The sequence below is a fragment of the Muscardinus avellanarius genome (genome assembly GCF_963383645.1).
Source record: "Muscardinus avellanarius genome assembly, chromosome: 12".
In the NCBI taxonomy this organism is placed as follows: domain Eukaryota; kingdom Metazoa; phylum Chordata; class Mammalia; order Rodentia; family Gliridae; genus Muscardinus; species Muscardinus avellanarius.
In genome coordinates, this window is record NC_137798.1 from 79,552,502 (window position 1) to 79,571,210 (window position 18,709).

General features: G+C 41.5%; 1 protein-coding gene across 2 annotated transcripts in view; it reads right to left on the minus strand.

Moving 5' to 3' along the window:
* Nucleotides 1–15,916, minus strand: part of NEK9 (NIMA related kinase 9) — a gene marked incomplete at both ends in the record, with an annotated part of 52,656 nt that extends 36,740 nt beyond the window's left edge. The window contains 6 exons of one of the 2 annotated variants that reach the window (XM_080708311.1): nt 3,780–3,911; nt 5,120–5,225; nt 7,430–7,500; nt 8,019–8,074; nt 12,343–12,520; nt 15,513–15,916. In XM_080708311.1, coding sequence (XP_080564437.1) covers nt 3,780–3,911; nt 5,120–5,225; nt 7,430–7,500; nt 8,019–8,074; nt 12,343–12,520; nt 15,513–15,731 — 762 coding nt within the window. The remainder of the gene's footprint in view (nt 1–3,779; nt 3,912–5,119; nt 5,226–7,429; nt 7,501–8,018; nt 8,075–12,342; nt 12,521–15,512) is intronic. The other variant, XM_080708310.1, reaches the window with a different exon arrangement.
* Between the last annotated feature and the right edge of the window lie 2,793 nt (nt 15,917–18,709).

Consider the following 18,709-nt stretch of genomic DNA (forward strand, 5'->3'; position numbering starts at 1 on the left):
TGTTTCAAAATAAAGAATAAAAAATAGGGTAGGGGGTATAGCTCGGAGGTCAAATGCCTCTGGGTTCCATCTCCAGACCCGCAAAAAAAAAAAAAAAAAAAAAAAAGAAAGAAAAGAAAAGCTGGGTATGGTGGTACACACCTGTAATCCCAGTACTTGGGAAGCTGAGATAAGAGGATCACAGGTTAAAAGCCAGCCTCAACAGCTTAGTGAGACCCTGTTTCAATATAAAAAATAGGTGGGCATGGTGGCACACGCTTGTAATCCCTGCGCTTGGGAGGTGAAGACAGGAGGATTGTGCAGGTTCAAAGCCAGCCTTGCTGGCTTATGAGACCCTGTTTCCAAATAAAAATATAAAATAGGTCTGGGAGTGTAGCCTAGAGGTAGAAGGGCTTCCAGGAACCCCAGTACCACCAAAATTAATAATAAATACAATAAAATAAAAAATAAGAGCTTGGGGTATAGCTCAGAGGTATATTGCTCCTGAGTTCAATCCCTACTAGAGAGCTGGGTGTGGTGGCACATGCTTGTAATCCCCTCGCTTGGGAGGCGGAGACAGGAAGATCGTGCTGGTTCCGAGCCAGCCTTGCTGGCTTAAGAGACCCTGTTTCCACATAAAAAAGTTAAAAAATAGGTCAATAGGTCTAGGAGTGTAGCCCGTGAGAGTGTATCCCGGAGGTAGAAGGGCTTCCAGGAACCCCAGTACCACCAAAAAAAAAAAAAAAAAAAAAAAAAAAAAAAAAAAATCCCTACTAGAGGAGGAGAAAAAAAAAAAGACTAGGGATTTATTATCCATAAAACAATGCCAATGACAATCTTTATTAAGAGTATGTGATTTTTCATTATAAAATGATTAAAACACTTTAATGGGTATTACTAAATTTACTTTAACTTAAGAAAAGGAAAAAAAAGGTAAAGAAAAGATGTAAGCTGGGCTAGTGACACACACGTGATTCCAGCTATTCAGAAGGCTGAGGCAGGCATGGTAGTACGGTAGTACATACTTGTAATCCTAGTACTTGGGAGGCTGAGACAGGAGGATCCGGGTTTGTGGCTGGCCTTAGCTACTTATCGAGGCCCTCCACAACTTAGTGAGACCTTGTTTCAATGCCCCTGGGTTCAACCCCCAGCACCAACCACCAAAAAAAAAAAAAAAAAAAAGGGCTGAGCCATGAGAATCTCAAGTTTGGGGCCTGCCTAGACAACTTAACTAAAACTTGTCTCAAAAATTGTTTTTCCTTCTTTTTTGTGGTACTGGGGATTTAATTGAGGGGAATTTTACCTCTGAATTAACCCTCAGCCCTTTTTCTTTTCTTTTTTTTTGCGGGGCTGGGGATGGAACCAGGAGCATTCTACCTCTGAGCTACACTACCTGCCATATATATTTTATTCTTTATTTTGAAACAGGTTCTCACTAAGTTGCAGAGGTCCTCACTAAGTAGCTGAGGCTGTCCATAAACTACGATTCTCTGGTCTCAGCCTTTCAAATGCTAGAATTACAAGCATGTGCCACCACACCCGGCTCTCCAGCCCTTTTTTTTGTGTATGTGGTACTGGGGGTAAAACCCAGGAGTATTCTGCCTCCAAACTACACCCAGCCCTATTTTTTATTCTTTATTTTTGAAACAGGGTCTCACTTAGTTGCAGAGGGCCTCACTAAGTAGCTGAGGCTGTCCACAAACCGGATCCTCCCATCTCAGCCTCCCAAATGCTGGGCTGGGATTACATGCATGCGCCACCACGCCTGGTTATTCTCTATTTTTGAAACAGGATCTCACAAAGTTGCAAAGGGTCTCACTAAGTAGCTGAGGCTGGCCATTTAACCTTTGATTCTATTGTCTCAGCCTTTCAAAGTACTGGGATTATAAGTGTGTGTCACCATGCCAAACTCAAATTTTTTTTTTAAAAAAAGGGCTGGCAGTAGCTCGGCGTGGTGGCACACACTTGTAATCCCAACATTTGGAAGGCTAAAACAGGAGGATCCTAGGTTCCAAAGCACCTTTAGTTACTTAGTGAGGCCCTCCCCAACTTAATGAGACCCTGTTTCAAAATAAAGAATAAAAAATAGGGTTAGCGATATAGCTTGGAGGTAGACTGCCTCTGGGTCCAATCCTCAGTACTGACCCCCTCCCCCCAAAAAGGGTTGTGAGTGAGATCTTGTTTCAAAATAAAAAATAGGACTGGGTGCAACTCAGAGGTAAAATGCCCCTGGGTTCAATACCCAGTGTTCCAGTGTCTGGAACACACACACACACACACACACACACACACACACACACGGAGTCAGGGGTGGAGGTGGACACCTGTAATCCCAGTACTTGGGAGTTGAGACAAAGACTATAGCCTCAAGGAAAGCCTCAGCAAGTAGTGAGAAAATCAGCAACCTAGCAAGACTCTGTTTCAAAAACAAAAAAGTGGCACATGCTTTTAATTCTAGTACTTGGGAGGCTGAGACAGGAGATCACAGGTTCAGGCTAGCATCAGGTACTTAGTGAGGCCCTCTACGCTTAGTGAGAGCCTATTTCAAAATAAAGAATAAAGAAATAGAGATGGAGCTGGGCGTGGTGGCACACGCTTGTAATCCCAGCATTTGGGAGGCTAAGACCAGAGGATTACGGTTCGCGGACAGCCTCAGCTACTTAGTGAGGCCCTTCGCAACTTAGTGAGACCCTGTTTCAAAATAAAGAATAAAAAATGGGCAGGAGGTATAGCTTGGAGGTCAAATGCCTCTGGGTTCCATCTCCAGACCCGCAAAAAAAAAAAAAAAAGAAAGAAAGAAAAGAAAGAAAGAAAAAAAAGAAATAGAGATGGGGGTGTAGTTCAGAGTTAAAATGCGCTTGTGTTCAATCCCCAGTAACAATCAAAAAAGTGAAAAAAGAGAAAAAAGGGTTAGGTATATACAGCTTACAGCTCAGTGGTAGAGTGCTTGCCTAGCATGTATGAGGCCCTGGTCAATCCTCAACACACACACCCACACCCACACGATGTAGTTGAAGTAAAAAAATAAAATGGCTTCTCCAAACTACAGCATTGAACAGTTGACCCTAGAGCCAGTTTTAAAATTATAGTCAACAAATTCAAGTATAGTGCTTAAACTGTGTGATTATGGTCATTTCAAAGGGAAATTCAAGTAGGAGATAAAGTAGGTTTATAGCATTTTAATGATATACTACTGATCCAGTGCCTTACTACGTTTTTTTGTTTTGTTTTGTTTTTTGGTGGCACTAGGGATTGAACCCAGAGACATTCTACCTGTGAGCTAAACCCCCAGCCTGATTTTATTTCTTATTTGGAAACAGGGTCTCACTAAGTTGCAGTGGGCTTCAGTAAATTGTTGAGGCTGACTTTGAACTTGTGATCCTCCTGTCTCAGCCTCTCAAATACTGGGATTACAAGCATGTGCCACCATGCCCAGCACAAGTTATTTTTTAATTTCATTTATTTATTTATTTTTTTGTGGTACTGGTGATAGAACCCAGGGGCATTCTACCTCCAAGTTACACCTCCAGCCCTATCTATTTTTTTTATTCTTTATTTTGAAACAGGGTCTCACTGAGTTGCAAAGGACCTAAGTGGCTGAGGCTAGTTGTGAACCTGTATCTTCCTGTCTCAGCCTCCCTAATGCTGGGATTACAAGTGTGCAGCACCACACCCAGCTCTACAAGTTATTTTTGACTGCAGTTGATTTCTGTTCAAGAAATAAGAAACTCAGAGATATATCAAATTACGTAACCAACCTATACCATTCACAAAGACAATGTGGGGGTAATAAAACTTACTGTAGCATCAAATGTTCTCTTTAGTGTAAGCAGTTCAAAAATGACACAGCCAACCGCCCAGATATCAGACTTGAAATTGTATTTTACTCCTTGGCAGAGCTCTGGAGACATGTAATATGGGGTTCCCACAAGCTAAACAACAACAAAAACAATTTTTAAAAACTCTTCTGTGATAAATATATTAATATTTCAATAGGTGGTTAAATTTTCCAGAAACTAGAGATAATAATATCCATAAAGCATTCATCAGCAGATTCCCAAATGATTTTTATAATATGATGGCACTATGGGGAGAGACGTTATACATATCTAATCTCTTGAGCCAATTATAAAAGGGCAATCTGTGGTAAAGGCACTGTGGTTAACTTGGGAGGCTCCATGGCTCTGTGATTCATGCAGGCTTTAGGCACTCAAGGCCTACTGAAGACTTCATACAGAGACATGCTTAGTAAAAGTTCACCAATGTGAAAAGGTCAAATACTGTCATTGGGGAGATGGTAAATTAATGAGGGGGTTAAATGTTCTCATTAGCTGGGCGTGGTGAGGCACACTTGTAATTCTAGTACTTGGGAGGCTGAGAAAGGAGGACTGCTGGTTTGCAGCCAGCATCAGCTACTTAGTGAAGACCTCCACAACTTAGTGAGACCCTGTTTCAAAATAAAAAATAAAACTGGGCTGGGAAGCCAGGCATGGTGGCGCATTCTTGTAATCCCAGCATTTGGGAGGCTGAGACAGGAGGATATGGATTTGAGACCAGCCTCGGCTACATATGGAGGCCCTTTGCAATTCAGTGAGACCCTGTTTCAAAATAAAAAATAAAAAATAGGGCTGGGCCAGGCGTGGTGGTGCACACTTGTAATCCCAGCATTCGGGAGGCTGAGACTGGAGGATCGTGGTTTGCGGACAGCCTCAGCTACTTAGTGAGGCCCTCTGCAACTTAGTGAGACCCTGTTTCAAAACAAAGAATAAAAAATAGGGCACGGGGTATAGCTTGGAGGTCGAATGCCCCTGGGTTCCATCCTTAAACCCACAAAAACAAACAAACAACAAAAAACAAAAAATAGGGCTGGGGGTGTCATAGGTAGAATTGCCACCACTGGATTCCATCCCCAGTACCACACACACACACACAAATAAAATAAATAAATAAATAAACAAACAAATAAATAAATAAATAAATTAGGGCTGGGAATATAACTTGGAGGTTAGAATGTCTCTGGTTTCAATCTTTGGTACAAAAAAAAAGAATATTGAGAAAAGTATGCAAGATATAGAGCGGGTATAATCATGTCTTACAAAACTGGAAAAGAAAAACTGAAAAAAGAGTAACCTGTACTCACCGTCTCTGCCATGGAGTACTCAGAATTAAGCTTTTTTGCTAGGCCATAATCTCCAAGTTTTATCAGGTTTGCCTTGGTCAGAAAAATATTTAATGTCTTTATATCTCTGAAAAAAAGATGCTGCATATTAAGTCCATATAGACAACTGTTTTATTTCACCTCCCACCCTGCCCAGGATTAGTACGGAATAAAAATGTGTTATCATGCTCATATTCTGTTATGGTATCCCAACTGTCCTATATGCTGGTCGTCATTTTCACACATACTTTATCACTCAAGACGGGACTTAGGGAGCAAAGGCAGAAAGTTAACATCATTCTCTAGGGCTTCACAGCATAGGGATGTCACTCATCCCACTGACACCATTAAGGAAAGCTGAGGAAATCAGATGAGAAAAATAGTGCAGGCAACTATTCTTACAAAGTACAGTGCTTTTTAAATTACTTACTGCTTATGCCTTGAATTATGATATTACTGCAATTAACACCTGGTTTGGTCAAAGTTCCAAAAAATCTTCTAAATTCTCAGTAATAACATAATTAGGTTGTTTTAGATCATCTAAGTAAGTTACTGGCTTTTTTTTTCTTCTTGCGATATTGGGGATTGAACCCAGAGGCATTCTACCTTCAAGCTACACCCCTAGCCCTATTTTATTTTTTATTTGAAACAGGGTCTCACCAAGATGCAGAGAGCCTCACTAAGTATCTGAGAGTGGCATTAAATAAAATCTGTTATCCTCCTGTCTCTGCCTCCCAAGTACTGGGATTACAGGCATGTGCCACAGTTACTGGCTATTTTTCTAAAGATGAACTGACCATATGTAAAATAAAATGATCAGTGCCTGGTTCACACTCTGGCTTCCGAAAAATAATACATACATACACACACACACACACACACACACACACACACACACACACACAAACTAAATAGACAAGTCAACAACAACAACAAAATACTGTATTAAAATTGCTGGCAAGCCGGGCATGGTGGCACAAGCTTGTAATCTCGGTACTTAGGAGGCTGAGTCAGAAGGATTGTAGGTTTGAAGCCAGCCTTGGCAACTTGGTGAGGCCCTCTATAACTTAGTGAGACCCTGTTTCTAAGTAAGAAATAAAATCAGGCTGGGGTATAACTTGGGAGGTAGAATGCCTCTGGGTTCAATCCCCAGTACCAAAAAAAAAAAAAAAAAAAAAAAAGAAAAAAAAAGAAAAAAAAGAAAAAGAAAAGAAAAGAAAATTGCTGTGAATGGTTAATGACTCACTTAAGGGTATGATATGAAAGCATTCTTATAACGGTTCTCTTCAATAGCTAGAAATGAACAGAAATTTGTTTTGTTACCCCTAATTTTTATCAAGTAAAAACTTGTTAAAATTGTACAATTAAGCAGGGCATGGTGGTGCATGCTTGTAATCCCAGCATTTGGGAAGCTGAGACGAGAGGACTACATGTTCATGACCAGCCTCAGCTATTTAGTGAGGTCCCCTGCAACTTAGCGAGACCCTGTTTCAAAAAGAAGAATAAAAGTAGGGTTGGGGCTGTAGTTCAAAGGTGGAATGCCCATGGGCTCAATCCCTAGTACCTCACACAAAAAAGTACAATTAATTGTACAAATAGGTATTTATTTAAATTAAAAGAACTTAATTACAAAATGAAAAACTGCTAATTATTACTGCTCAGAGAAGATGTTCTGAATTCAATTCCAACCAAATTAATGCTACTTCTTATAGCATTTTCTAGGCTTTTCTGATTAATTAATATACTAAACTCTAAGATACCTCTAAAAGAAATGAGTTGGGCATGGTAGTACATGCCTATAATCTCAGTACTTGAGAGGCTGAGACAGGAGAATCACTGGTTCAAGGAGTATCAGCAAGTCAGTGCAACTCCCAGCAACCTAGCAAGACTGTTTAAAACACACACACACACACACACACACACACACACACACACACCACACCACACCACACCACACCACACACGGCTGGGAGTATAGCTCTGATGCAGAATGCCCATGGATTCAATCTCCAGTACCCCGTCCTCCCCACCCCAAAAAGAAAAGAGAAAAAGAAATGAGTAGTGGTATGCAGGACACTGAGGAGTTTCTTCCTAGATCACAAGCATGGTTAACCTCGGAAAGTAAAGATAACATTCCTCATTACACACTCTTTCCTGTCCTAATTATATCACTGGAAAAATCCCTGACTGCTTAATCAAGAAAATTAACTGAAAAGTGCTGATGGGAGGCACCTAGAGTGAGAACTGGACAAGGAGGAAGAAATCCTTCCCATAACGTTTTTTACTCATTACCTATGAAGGATTCCAGCTTTATGAATACAGCTCACTGCTGAAACAATCTGAAAAAGGTACCACACCACCATCTGCAGAGACAAAATTACATTTGGTTTGGAAACAAAAAAAACTCCATTTAAGTAAGCAAGCACATGAAAAAACAAAAGTAGCTGCACTTAGAGGTTATGATTCAACATGACATCTTTTGCTTGTAGGTTGAATAGGCATAGAAAAGTGGACAGGTAAAAAGAAAAAGCAGGTCATCATAAAATAGTTCCAGTGTTGTTATAAAATATAGTACGGTGAAGCAGACTTGTGGAAAGAAATCCAGGAAGAATGCAAAGGTATAGAAAACTGGGTATACCAGTGTGCAGTATAGAGCCAGGAAGGCAAGCCCCTAGTGAATCATGGCGTGGAGGTAAACTGTTTAGGAAGCAGCTATACACAGCTTCCTTGTTAGAGGTTTTCTATCTCATGAATGAGCCTGGAAGGAGTCTGAACAAAAGGAAAGAAGACACTCTTCATTGCTGGAAGAGTAAATACAGAACTAGAATGCAAGAATTACAACATCATAATTCTAGCTTCCTTCCAGAGACGTATGAATTACCTCTTCCTCAAACAACTTGTCCTTCTGACGAAGGATTTTGTCATACAGGTTCCCTCCTGCAATTAAACAAGAAACAGATTTGAATTCCTAAATAGAGATCAAAGCTTGGGCTCTTGTATTAAATAGGGTTTTAAAAGTTAACACAAAAAATGAAAAATTTTGCTTCCTCTCTAAAAGAAAGGACTTCTTCCCTGTTGGCTTTTTACATGAATACAAAACTATATTAGAAACATTCTTCAAAGACTGCCCTCCCAGCTGGGTGTGGTGGCACATGCTTGTAATCCCAGCACTTCAGAGGCTGAGACAGGAGGATCGCAGATTTGCAGCCAGCCTCAGTTACTTAGTGATGCCCTCTGCAATTTAGTGAGACCCTGTTTCAAAATAAAGGATAAAACAAAACAAAACAAAAAAACCAAAAAAACAGGGCTGGAGGTGTAGCTCAGAGGTAGAATGCCCCCAGGTTCAATCCCAGTACTGCCAAAAAAAAAGACAAAAATGGGAAATATGGCATTTTTAGAAAAGATAAGAGTAAAGACCATTCCTGTAATATCACAATTATGAGACAGCTTCAGAGTCAGATGATTTACTTCTCCAGAACTTCCTTTTAAGGAATCTGAAATATTTTTGTAATAACTCTTCCAGTGACCACTAGACTATTTGGGTTACACCTGTGATGCAATGCTTTATATATACAAGGTACGTATCAACAACTTTTTCTTCCTATTTCTCACTGAAAAGATTTTCCAAAATTTAGGGTCCACCCCTAGACTGTTTCCAATCTAGTTAAAACTTACTAATTTCTTCCTAAGGAGTATCAAGTAATACAGATTGCAAATGATCATGGTTCATTTTACTTTCTATCCTCAGGTGCAACTTACATTTTGGCCTTACATAAGTTATCGTTTTGGTGCTGGGGTTGATCCAGAGACATTCTATCTCTAGATACAACCCCAGCCTTTTAAATTTTTATTTATTTATTTTTTGGTGCTAGGGATTAAACCTAGGGACATTCTACCTCTGATCTACATCCTCAGTCCAATTTTTTATTCTTTATTTTGAAAGAGAGTCTCACTAAATTTCAAGGGCCTAAGTAGTTGAGGCTGGCTGCAAACCAGGATCTTCCTGTCTCAGTATTGGGATTACAAACATGTGCCACTATGCTTTTTTTTTTTTTGAAGCTGGGCGTGGTGGCGCATCCTTGTAATCCCCACGCTTGGGAGGCGGAGACAGGAGGATCACGCTGGTTCAAAGCCAGCCTCACTGGCTTAAGAGACCCTGTTTCCAAATAAAAAATATAAAATAGGTCTGGGAGTGTAGCCCGGAGGTAGAAGGGCTTCCAGGAACCCCAGTACCACAATAAATAAATAAATAAATAAATAAATAAATAAATAAATAAATAAATAAATAAAATTTGAAACAGAGTCTCACTAAATTGTCGAGAGGGTCTTGCTAAATTGCTGAAGCTGGCCTTAAACCTGTGATCTTCCTGTCTCATCCTACCAAATACTGGGATTATAGGTGTAAACCACCATGCCCTGCCCTGACTAAATTTTTGCAACTTTTATTCCTCTGCAATTTAGTAACTTGTACTTTTAATAATGTATCATTTGAAGCTGAGTATGGTGGTACATGCTTTTAATGCCAGTACCTGGGAGGCTAAAACAGGAGGATCATGATTCTTCCCCCCACCCCTAGCCTCCACTACTTAGTGAGGCTCACTAGAACTTGATGAGACTCTGTTTCAAAATAAAGAATAAAAAATTGAGCTGGGGGTATAGCTCAGAAGAATGCCCCTGGGTTCCATCTCCAGTGCCAAACAAAAGTATCATTTGTTCTAGTTCCTCCTAACCACAAAGGAAGTCAACTACTTAACACTTCGGTTACTTCAAACATTTCTAATATAATCTCCTATATTTAGAGTTGCTCAAATCCAGAAACAATCAAGAAATACAAGGTTCTAGACAAGAAAGTTTAGCTGGGCGTGGTGGTACATGCTTGAAATTCCAGTATTTAGGTGGCTAAGACAGGAGGATTGCAGGTTCAAAGCCAGTTTCAACTACTTCCTGAAGCCCTCCACAACTTAATGAGACCTCGTTTCAAAAATAAATAAGAAAAAATAGGGCTGGGGGTGTAGCTCAGAGGTAGAATGCTCCTAGGTTCAATCCCCAAAACCACACACACACACACACACACACACACACACACACACACACACACAAACAAAATTTAGCTGGGCATGGTGGCACACACTTGTAATCCCAGCATTTGGAAGGCTGAGATTGGAGGATCGTGGTTCTTGGATAGCCTCAGCTACTTAGTGAGGTCCTTTGCAATTCAGTGAGACTCTATTTAAAAAAATAAAGGATTAAAAAACAGGGCCAGGAGTGTCGCTAGAGGTAGGATGCCCCTGGGTTCCATCCTTAGTACCACAAAAGAAAAAAAAAAATTAAGTATGTGTTGTATACTTGCTATATACCAATCCCTATATTATGGGATTTACAAATTAATTAGTTAGTTAATTAATTATTGTGGTACTGGATATTGAACTCCAGGGGCATTCTACCTCTAAGCTACACCCCCTAGCCCTATTTTATTTTGAAATGGGGTCTCGCTAAGTTGATGAGAATCTCACTACTTGCTGAGGCTGTCCTTGAACTTGCAATCCTGCTGCCTCAGCCTCCCAAGTACTGAGATTATAGGCATACCCACCATACCCAGCTCAAATTCATTTAATGTAACCCTAGAAGGTAGATACTATAACCAAAATACTTAATTAAATGAGGAAACCAAAGCACAGAACATTTTCTTGCCTAAGGTTACAAAGCTAAAGGTGGTGAAACTTGGGATGTGGGTTTAGTCTACTTTTCTTTAATTTTATTTATATGTGGAACAAATTGAAAATGGTATACATTTAGACTGTGCTTAGTATCCCCCCAATAATGAGTGTTGAGGTTAACCATACTATATTCACACTTTTACACATATTCGGATAAAGCTCCTCCATTAATCAACCTTAGCCTTCTTCCTCTCCTATCCTTCCATTCTAGCTTTGCTGAGATTTCCCCTCCATTATCTGGAGTCCCTCTAGTTTCCCCAATGCTCCCTAGTTTGGGCATATTAGAGAAAACATATGTCCCTTTCTACTTTTCTAATAAGCAGGCAATAGCGCAATCTTGTAAGCAAAATTGTTCAAAGGAAACACAGATCACAGCCAGGTGTGGTGGCTCACGCTTGTAATCCCAGCTTTCGGGAGGATGAGACTGGAGAATCACGGTTCTTGAACAGCCTCAGCTACTTACTGAGGCCCTTCTAAACTCAGTGTGACTCTGTTTCAAAATAAAGAATAAAAAATTGGGCAGGGGGTGTAGGTCGGAGGTCAAATGCCTCTGGGTTCCAGCCCCAGACCCGCAAAAAAAAAAAAAAAAAAAAAAATCACAGATCAGACAAATAAGCCATGTTTCACTACCATTTTCATTCAGTTATGATCTTTTCAATAGGATAACTTTAGCTGAAGTCAATATAGTAAATATCGTCTATAAGATTTCATTAGTGTGGTGGCACATGCTTGTAATCCCAGCATTTGGGAGGCTGAGACTGGAAGATTGTGGTTCGCAGACAGCCTTAGCTACTTAGTGAGGCCCTCTGCAACTTAGTGAGACACTGTTTCAAAATAAAGAATAAAAAAAAATAGGGCAAGGGGTGTAGCTCAGAGGTTGAATACCCCTGGGTTCCATCCCCAGACCCGCAAAAAAAAAAAAAAAAAATCATTATATATTACATCAAGTGGTGCCAAACCATACTGTGTCTCTAATATCATTTTTTTTTTTTTTTTTTGGTGTTACTGGGGGTGGAACCTAGGGGCTTTTTACCTCCGGGCTATACTCCCAGACCTATTCTATATATTTGGAAACAGGGTCTCACTAAGTTGCTAAGAGCCTCACTCTGTAGCTGACGCTGGTTTCTGGTTTCAAACCTGTGCGATCCTCCTGTCTCAGCCTCCCAAGTGCTGGGATTACAAGCATGCGCCACCACGCCTGGCTAATATCATTTAATTAGGAAAAATTTTGACAAAAAATGTAAAATCCAAATGAAAAAAAAATGGAGATAATCATAAGGACGAATTTGAATATGCCTGGAGAAATTCCTTCCCTTATTTTGTGCATCACTTCAGCACTCTCTAAAGCCTTAACTATTTCTCTTAAACTTTAAAAATCCATTTAAAGTTTTATCACTGTATACGCCTTTTCTTTTACTTTTCCCTCAAGGTAAGTATGGGCATAAGAAGAATGTCTGGTGGAGGAAGTTCCACTGAATTAAACTTTACCGTTACAATATTCCAACTCAATCAGCAGGGTGGTATTGTCCATGAAGTGATTGTAGTAGGCAATAATGTTGTCATGCTGCAGCAGCGCCAGAATAACAATCTCATTCAAGGCATCACGACGTTCCTTCTCAGACAGCCGGGTCAAATCAACTTCCTTCCACACAACCAGTGAGTCATCCTACAACACAGTAACGGAGGTATTGTGCTTTCCTCTTGCCTGGCACTGAATGAATCCACACCCAGATCTATAAGCCTAGAAAGAAAACTTCCTAGAGGGGCAAAGATTGACTCTTTTTATTTTTTCCTTTAAATAGACCTTGGTTAAAGGTTCTGCATATGACTGAACATTATATTTTATTGCAGAACTGGGAAAAGTAAAGCATTAAGATTACTTAGTTACTTAAACTTCTTACTTTGTTGCTATACATAATTTGCACTAATGAAAGTTCCAAGTAAAAATACAGGATGGTAGCAGATCTCAAAGATTCTACTGAGGGTTGCTAGAAAATAGGTAGTTATCAAGGAGGTTGCTATAGAGTTTGAATATTGGAGAAGAATTGGCTAGCATTATCTACAGTTGACCACAGCTTCCTGTTAAAAAAATAAAGAATACTAAACTTGCCTCGCTTCCCCAGTGACTTTCATTTACCCTTTCTGGATAAGAATAAGTCATGGCCCATTTTGCATGTTTATAATCTCCTGTCTATACTTGTATCATGTTTTTCTCTATTGAAAACTTACCTGTAGCTCCTCATGTCTATTCTCTTTCCACCATATCTTTAATACTTTACTGTTATTTACTGATATTGCTTCACAGCCCACAAGTATCCCTACCTAAACCACCTTCCCCATCTTTTTGAATGCCTCTGCCCTCACAAAAGGAAACTTTACAAACTGGGCATGGTGGTGCACGCCTATAATCCCAGTACTTGGGAGTACAGGAGGATCACAGGTTCAAAGCCACCCTCAGCAATTTAGTGAGGCTCTCAGCAACCTTGCAAGACCCTGTTTCCAAATAAGAAAAACAAAACCAGTCTGGGGGTATAACTTGGAGGTAGAATGCCTCTGGGTTGAATCCCCAGTACCACACCAAAAAAAAAAAAAACAAAAAACAAACCAACAACAACAAAAAAAAACACTGGTGAACATTTTACTATAATCATTCCCTTAATTTCAATACTCATGCACTGAAATGATATTTGTCCATTCTTTTCATTTATATGCATACACAATGAAATGCTATTTAATATGGCTAACTTGTTTTCTCACTGCAATAAAGTCTTCTAGAGGGAAAAGTCTGCTAATTAAGTCTTCTTAATTTCACAGATCTAATATTTGGCGATATGGAGAGCACTATACAGTTCTGGGTAATTATAATAAAATTTAAGTAGGAATCAAGTTCAATAGGAGAAATGAAACTAGTCCTAGTCCAAGATAGTGTGCAAGTCAGTTAAATACACTGTCCATTTCTCTAATAAACAGGAATAATAATGCTTGTCCCCTCTTTCTCATATTGAGGAAAAGAAAATGAACTACTAAGAGTAACTATAACATCCTACAGTGATACCATATAAGGATAAAAACATTTAAAGATAATTCTCTCAAAATCACCTCTCCTCTTCATCTTACAGTTTTAATCTTATGCTGGGGGATGGGAGTGCAGCTCAGTGGTGGAGCATTTTCCTACCATGTGCAAAGACCAGGATTCAATTCCTGGCACAGCAAAACCAAAACAACATATGCTGGCTTGGAACAGACAACAGATGGATCACTGATGGATGAATCACCTTCAGTAACCCCAGCAAGTTCTCATTAAGTTTATCCTAGAGCTAAAGTTTTAAAAACCCAGTGATCAAATCCAACTTATAGTTGGTTTTTTGCAAGTGGAATCACTGCTACAGGGTTTTAAATTAGTACAGATTCTTCTTATTTTTTTTCGCGTCTGGGGATGAAATCCAGGGGCATTCAACCTCTGAGTTACAGCCCCTGCCCTATTTTTTATTCTTTATTTTGAAACCGGGTCTCACTGAGCTGCAGGGAGCCTAAGTAGTTGAGACTGTCTGCGAACAGTGATCCTCTGTTCTCAGCTTCCCGAAGGCTCGGATTATAAACGTGTGCCACCACGCCCGGCTTAAATTAGTAGATTCTTAATTTGGGAGTCAGTAATCCATGGATTTTGTGCAAAGGATGTGTACATGTGCAAATGTGGATGGAAGGAGGTAAGATTATTTTGCTTAGGTTGGGTACTCAAAGGGGTCTTTGTTCTCACAGTAGTTAAGAACTAAAGATTGCCCGACTAGTGGCACATGTTTGTAATCTCAGTACTGGGAAGGCTGAGACAGGAGGATGGCAGATATAAAGCCAGCCTCATCGATTTAGGGAGGCTCTCAGAAACCGAGTGAGACCCTGTTTCCAAAAAAGAAATAAAATAGGGGTGGGGTTGTAGCTTGGAAGTAGAAGACCTCTGGGTTCAATTCCCAGTACAAAAAAAAAAAAAAAAAAAAGAACTAAAGGTAAACCAAAAAGTGTTCCCCATGCATAAATGCTGCATGATAAACATGACTGAAAAAACCAACACAAAATGATCACCTCTGTGATGTTCGAGAAAAACACACACACACACACACACACACACACACACACACACACACACACACACAACTCCAACTGAGTTATCACTTCTCAACTTAATGACAAAACCTGCAGCTGGTGTGGATATTTTGAAGCTATGCATCTCCTCCCATCCGGACCTTGAAGGAACTATGCAACCTGAGAGAGGAAGGAAGTTTTGGTAACACCTCACACTCGTATACCACTTCCACTTAACAGTTTTTAAAGCACTTTTGATTCACAAACTAATCTTTAAAAAAATTAAGATGACTTTTAAGGTGTCACTAAATCCATTTTACAGATGGAGAAACTAAAACTCATGGGACGACTGGGTGATTTGCTCAATTTCCCCAGGTTTAACAAAAATGACCAGTGAGTGAAATCAGTGATCTAACCAATTTCTAGTGCAGGAGGAAGCCCTGAGACATGTACTCTGCGGGTGTCTAAACATCAAATGAACAGGAACGCGGAGAAAGCCCGGTGCAGGCGGGGGCTGGAAGGCTGGAGCGGGAAGCAGGGGTCGGGGCGGCCCGGCAGCGGCCGGAGCCGAGGGCCGCTACCTCGGTGCGGCGGTACAGCGTGGCCTCCCCGAAGGCGCCGCGGCCCAGGACGCGGATGGGGATGTAGTGCAGCTCCTCCTGCTCCGCCGCGCCGCCGCCGGCCCGCGGCACGGGACTGGCAGTGGGCCCCGGGCCCGAGTCCCCGCCACCCCCGGACTCGCTCCCAAAGTCCGAGTTGATGGAGTCGCAGTGTCGCTCGTACTCGCCCAGCACCGACATGGCGGCGGCGGCGGCGGCTGTCCGGGACCGGCCTGCGTTTCCCGGCGGCGCTGACCTCGCAGCGCTCCACTCGCTTCAGTCGCCGGCCCGCGGTGCCGTCAGCCCCACAGCCCCGCGAGGTTCCATGGTGGCTCCTGCCCCCTGACCCGGAAGCAGATCTCGGCGCTTCCGGCCCCCGAGGTTTCCCCGCCTGCGCTCGTCCACTCGGTTAGTCCCTCAGTCCTGGGGCCGGCCGGGAAACCGTGGCCCCGCGTCCGGGTGGCCGGAGCGTGGTGGGGGCCGCGTGGAGCCGACGACCCTCCGCGGGGTCAAGGGCGTCGCCGACCGGACGCCCTCCAGGGGCTGCTTCCCTGCATCCCTGGCCGGGTTCCCATACCGCTTCTTGGTCCAGAGGTCGTCCAGCCTCCTGGCTCCAGGCCTGTCGCAAGAGCCAGGGGAAGCAGGCCCCTCCAACGTTGGGCAGCGATCTTGTTGAGAAAGAGGTAGTGTAGTCATTATGGTAAAGATATGATAGCCAGTTCAAGTACTGGCCTCCTGTCACCTCAGCGGCCCCAGTTCTTGGTTCCTTCCTCTTCCTCAGAACTCCAAAAATACATATCAACTCTCCTGACTCCGCTCACTTCTCTTTTTTCAGATTCAACATTCTGCTGTGTTTTTTCTGGATTTTGATATTCTGCTTTCTCTCAAGAAATACTCTTTTGAGCACTAGGTGCTAGAAACGGCATTTAGGAATAGAGAATCTGCAGTAGGATGTGCTCTGTTCTCAAACCGCCAAGAGAACTATGATACAGGGAACAACACCGGCTCTTCAATTATGTGCCCGTGAGCAACTTAACATAAACAAACTTTTTTTTTTTTTTTTAGTGGTACTGGGGATGAAACCCAGGGGCATTCTACCTCCGAGCTGCACTCTCAGCCCTATTTTATTCTTTATTTTGAAACAGGGTCTCACTAAGCTGCGGAGGGCCTCACCAGGTAGCTAAGGGTGGCTGGGAACCTGCGATTTTTCTGTCTCAATCTTCCCAACTCCCGGGATTACAAGGGTGCACCACCAAGCCTTGCCTTTTCTTCTTAATGAAATTGTGGGAATATGACCTATATCACAAAGGTAAGAACTATATTTGTTGAGTGTGACGTTCTGGGCACTATGCTAAATATTTTCTATGTATTTGGGCACTTTTTAAAAATTTTTTATTGGTGCATTGTAGTCATACATCTTAATGGGATAAAAGATGATGGAGACATACATGCACACATCACCCAATTAATTAGCCCTTACCCAGTCACTTTTTTTTTTTTTTTTTTTTTGTATTGGGGATCGAACCCAGGGACATTCTACCTCTGAGCTACACCCCCAGCCCTATTTATTTTTAATTTATTTTATATTATTACTACTTGTATTGAAACAGGGGTATCTCCTCTTATTAGGGTTCTTGTCTAGTGGCTCTCCACGATGAAGTCCAAGACTAGTGAAGGGTATAGAAATATGAAAGTTTAAGTTAAAGAAAGATAGAGAATAAAGCAGCTCTCCTCCCCCAAATGGGGGATTCCTGGCTTTTTTTTTTTTAAAGAGAGGAGAATATGTGTTTAGTGACTATATGTCTCAAGTTCCTGGAGGAAGTCCTGGATACATCCCCAGCATTTTGTGTTTCTGTGTTGGGGATCAGGGAACTGAAGGTTGAACCCAGGGGCATTCTACCTGAACTGTATCTCTAACCCTGTTTTATTTATTTATTTTATTATTTTAAATACACAATAATTTTATTTAATTTTAATTAATTATTTTTATTTTTTTGTGGTACTGGGGATGGAACCCAGGGACACTGTACCCCTGAGCTACACCCCTAGTCCTATTTTGTAGTCCTTTTATTTTTGAAACAGGGTCTTACTGAGTTGCGAAGGGCCTTGCTAAGTAGCTGATGTTGTCCCAGAACTGTGATCCTCTAGTCTCTGCCTCCCGAATGTGGGGATTACAAGCATGCACCACACCTTATTTATTTTTGCAACAGGGTCTTGCTAAGTTGCTGAAGCTGGCTTAGAACCTGTGATTCTCCTGTCTCAGCCTCCTAAGTACTGGTATTACAGGTGTGTGCCACCACACCCCATTCCAAGCTCATTTTGAGACAGAATCTCACTAAATTGTGCATGCTGGACTTGAATTTATGATCTCCCTGCCTCTGGGATTGGAGGCATAATAAAGCCTTTTGCTCAAGTGCCCAGACCAGATAATGAATATGGGCAGCGTGGACAAGACCCAAATGATATTTTGCAAAGAACTCTGATGACAATGTGGAAGATAAAGACTGGAGATAGGGAGATCAGTTGGGAGGCAATTTATGTTCTAAGAAGTGGCTGAGACAGTATGAGTGAAGAGGAGGTTCAGACAGAGACATTCAGACCTTTGTGATCAGCTGGGATATTGTTGGGAAGGTGGATTTAAAAGTTCAGGAGATTCACTTCCAGGTTTTTAACTAAAATAAGGATAGCAAATAAAGGGGGAAGATAGAATTGGTAGAATGGGGCCAGGCGTGGTGGCACACGCTTGTAATCCCCGTGCTTGGGAGGCTGAGACAGGAGGATCGCACAGGTTCAAAGCCAGCTTCAGCTACTTAGTGAGGCTTTCAGCAACCTAGTGAGACCATTTCCAAATAAAATATAAAAAAGGTCCGGGAGTATAGCCTGGAGGTAGAAAGCCTCTGGGTTCCACCCCTCTGGCCTTTCTACATCTCATTAACATTTAATCTATATCCAGCAGTCTACCTAATATTCCACCTTGGCTCTGAATGGAAGAATACAAAGGAACTTCTGCCTTAATCTGGATTCAGTGTTCTATCGTGTACCAGCCTGCATGATGATGGTTGCTCATACCATGCTTATACTTAACAAATCTCTAGCTCTTTTTCACATCCAACCCAAAGTAACATAGCCCTCCTACTCTACCATGTCACTCCCTGTTGTTTTCAAAATGCTTACTTATA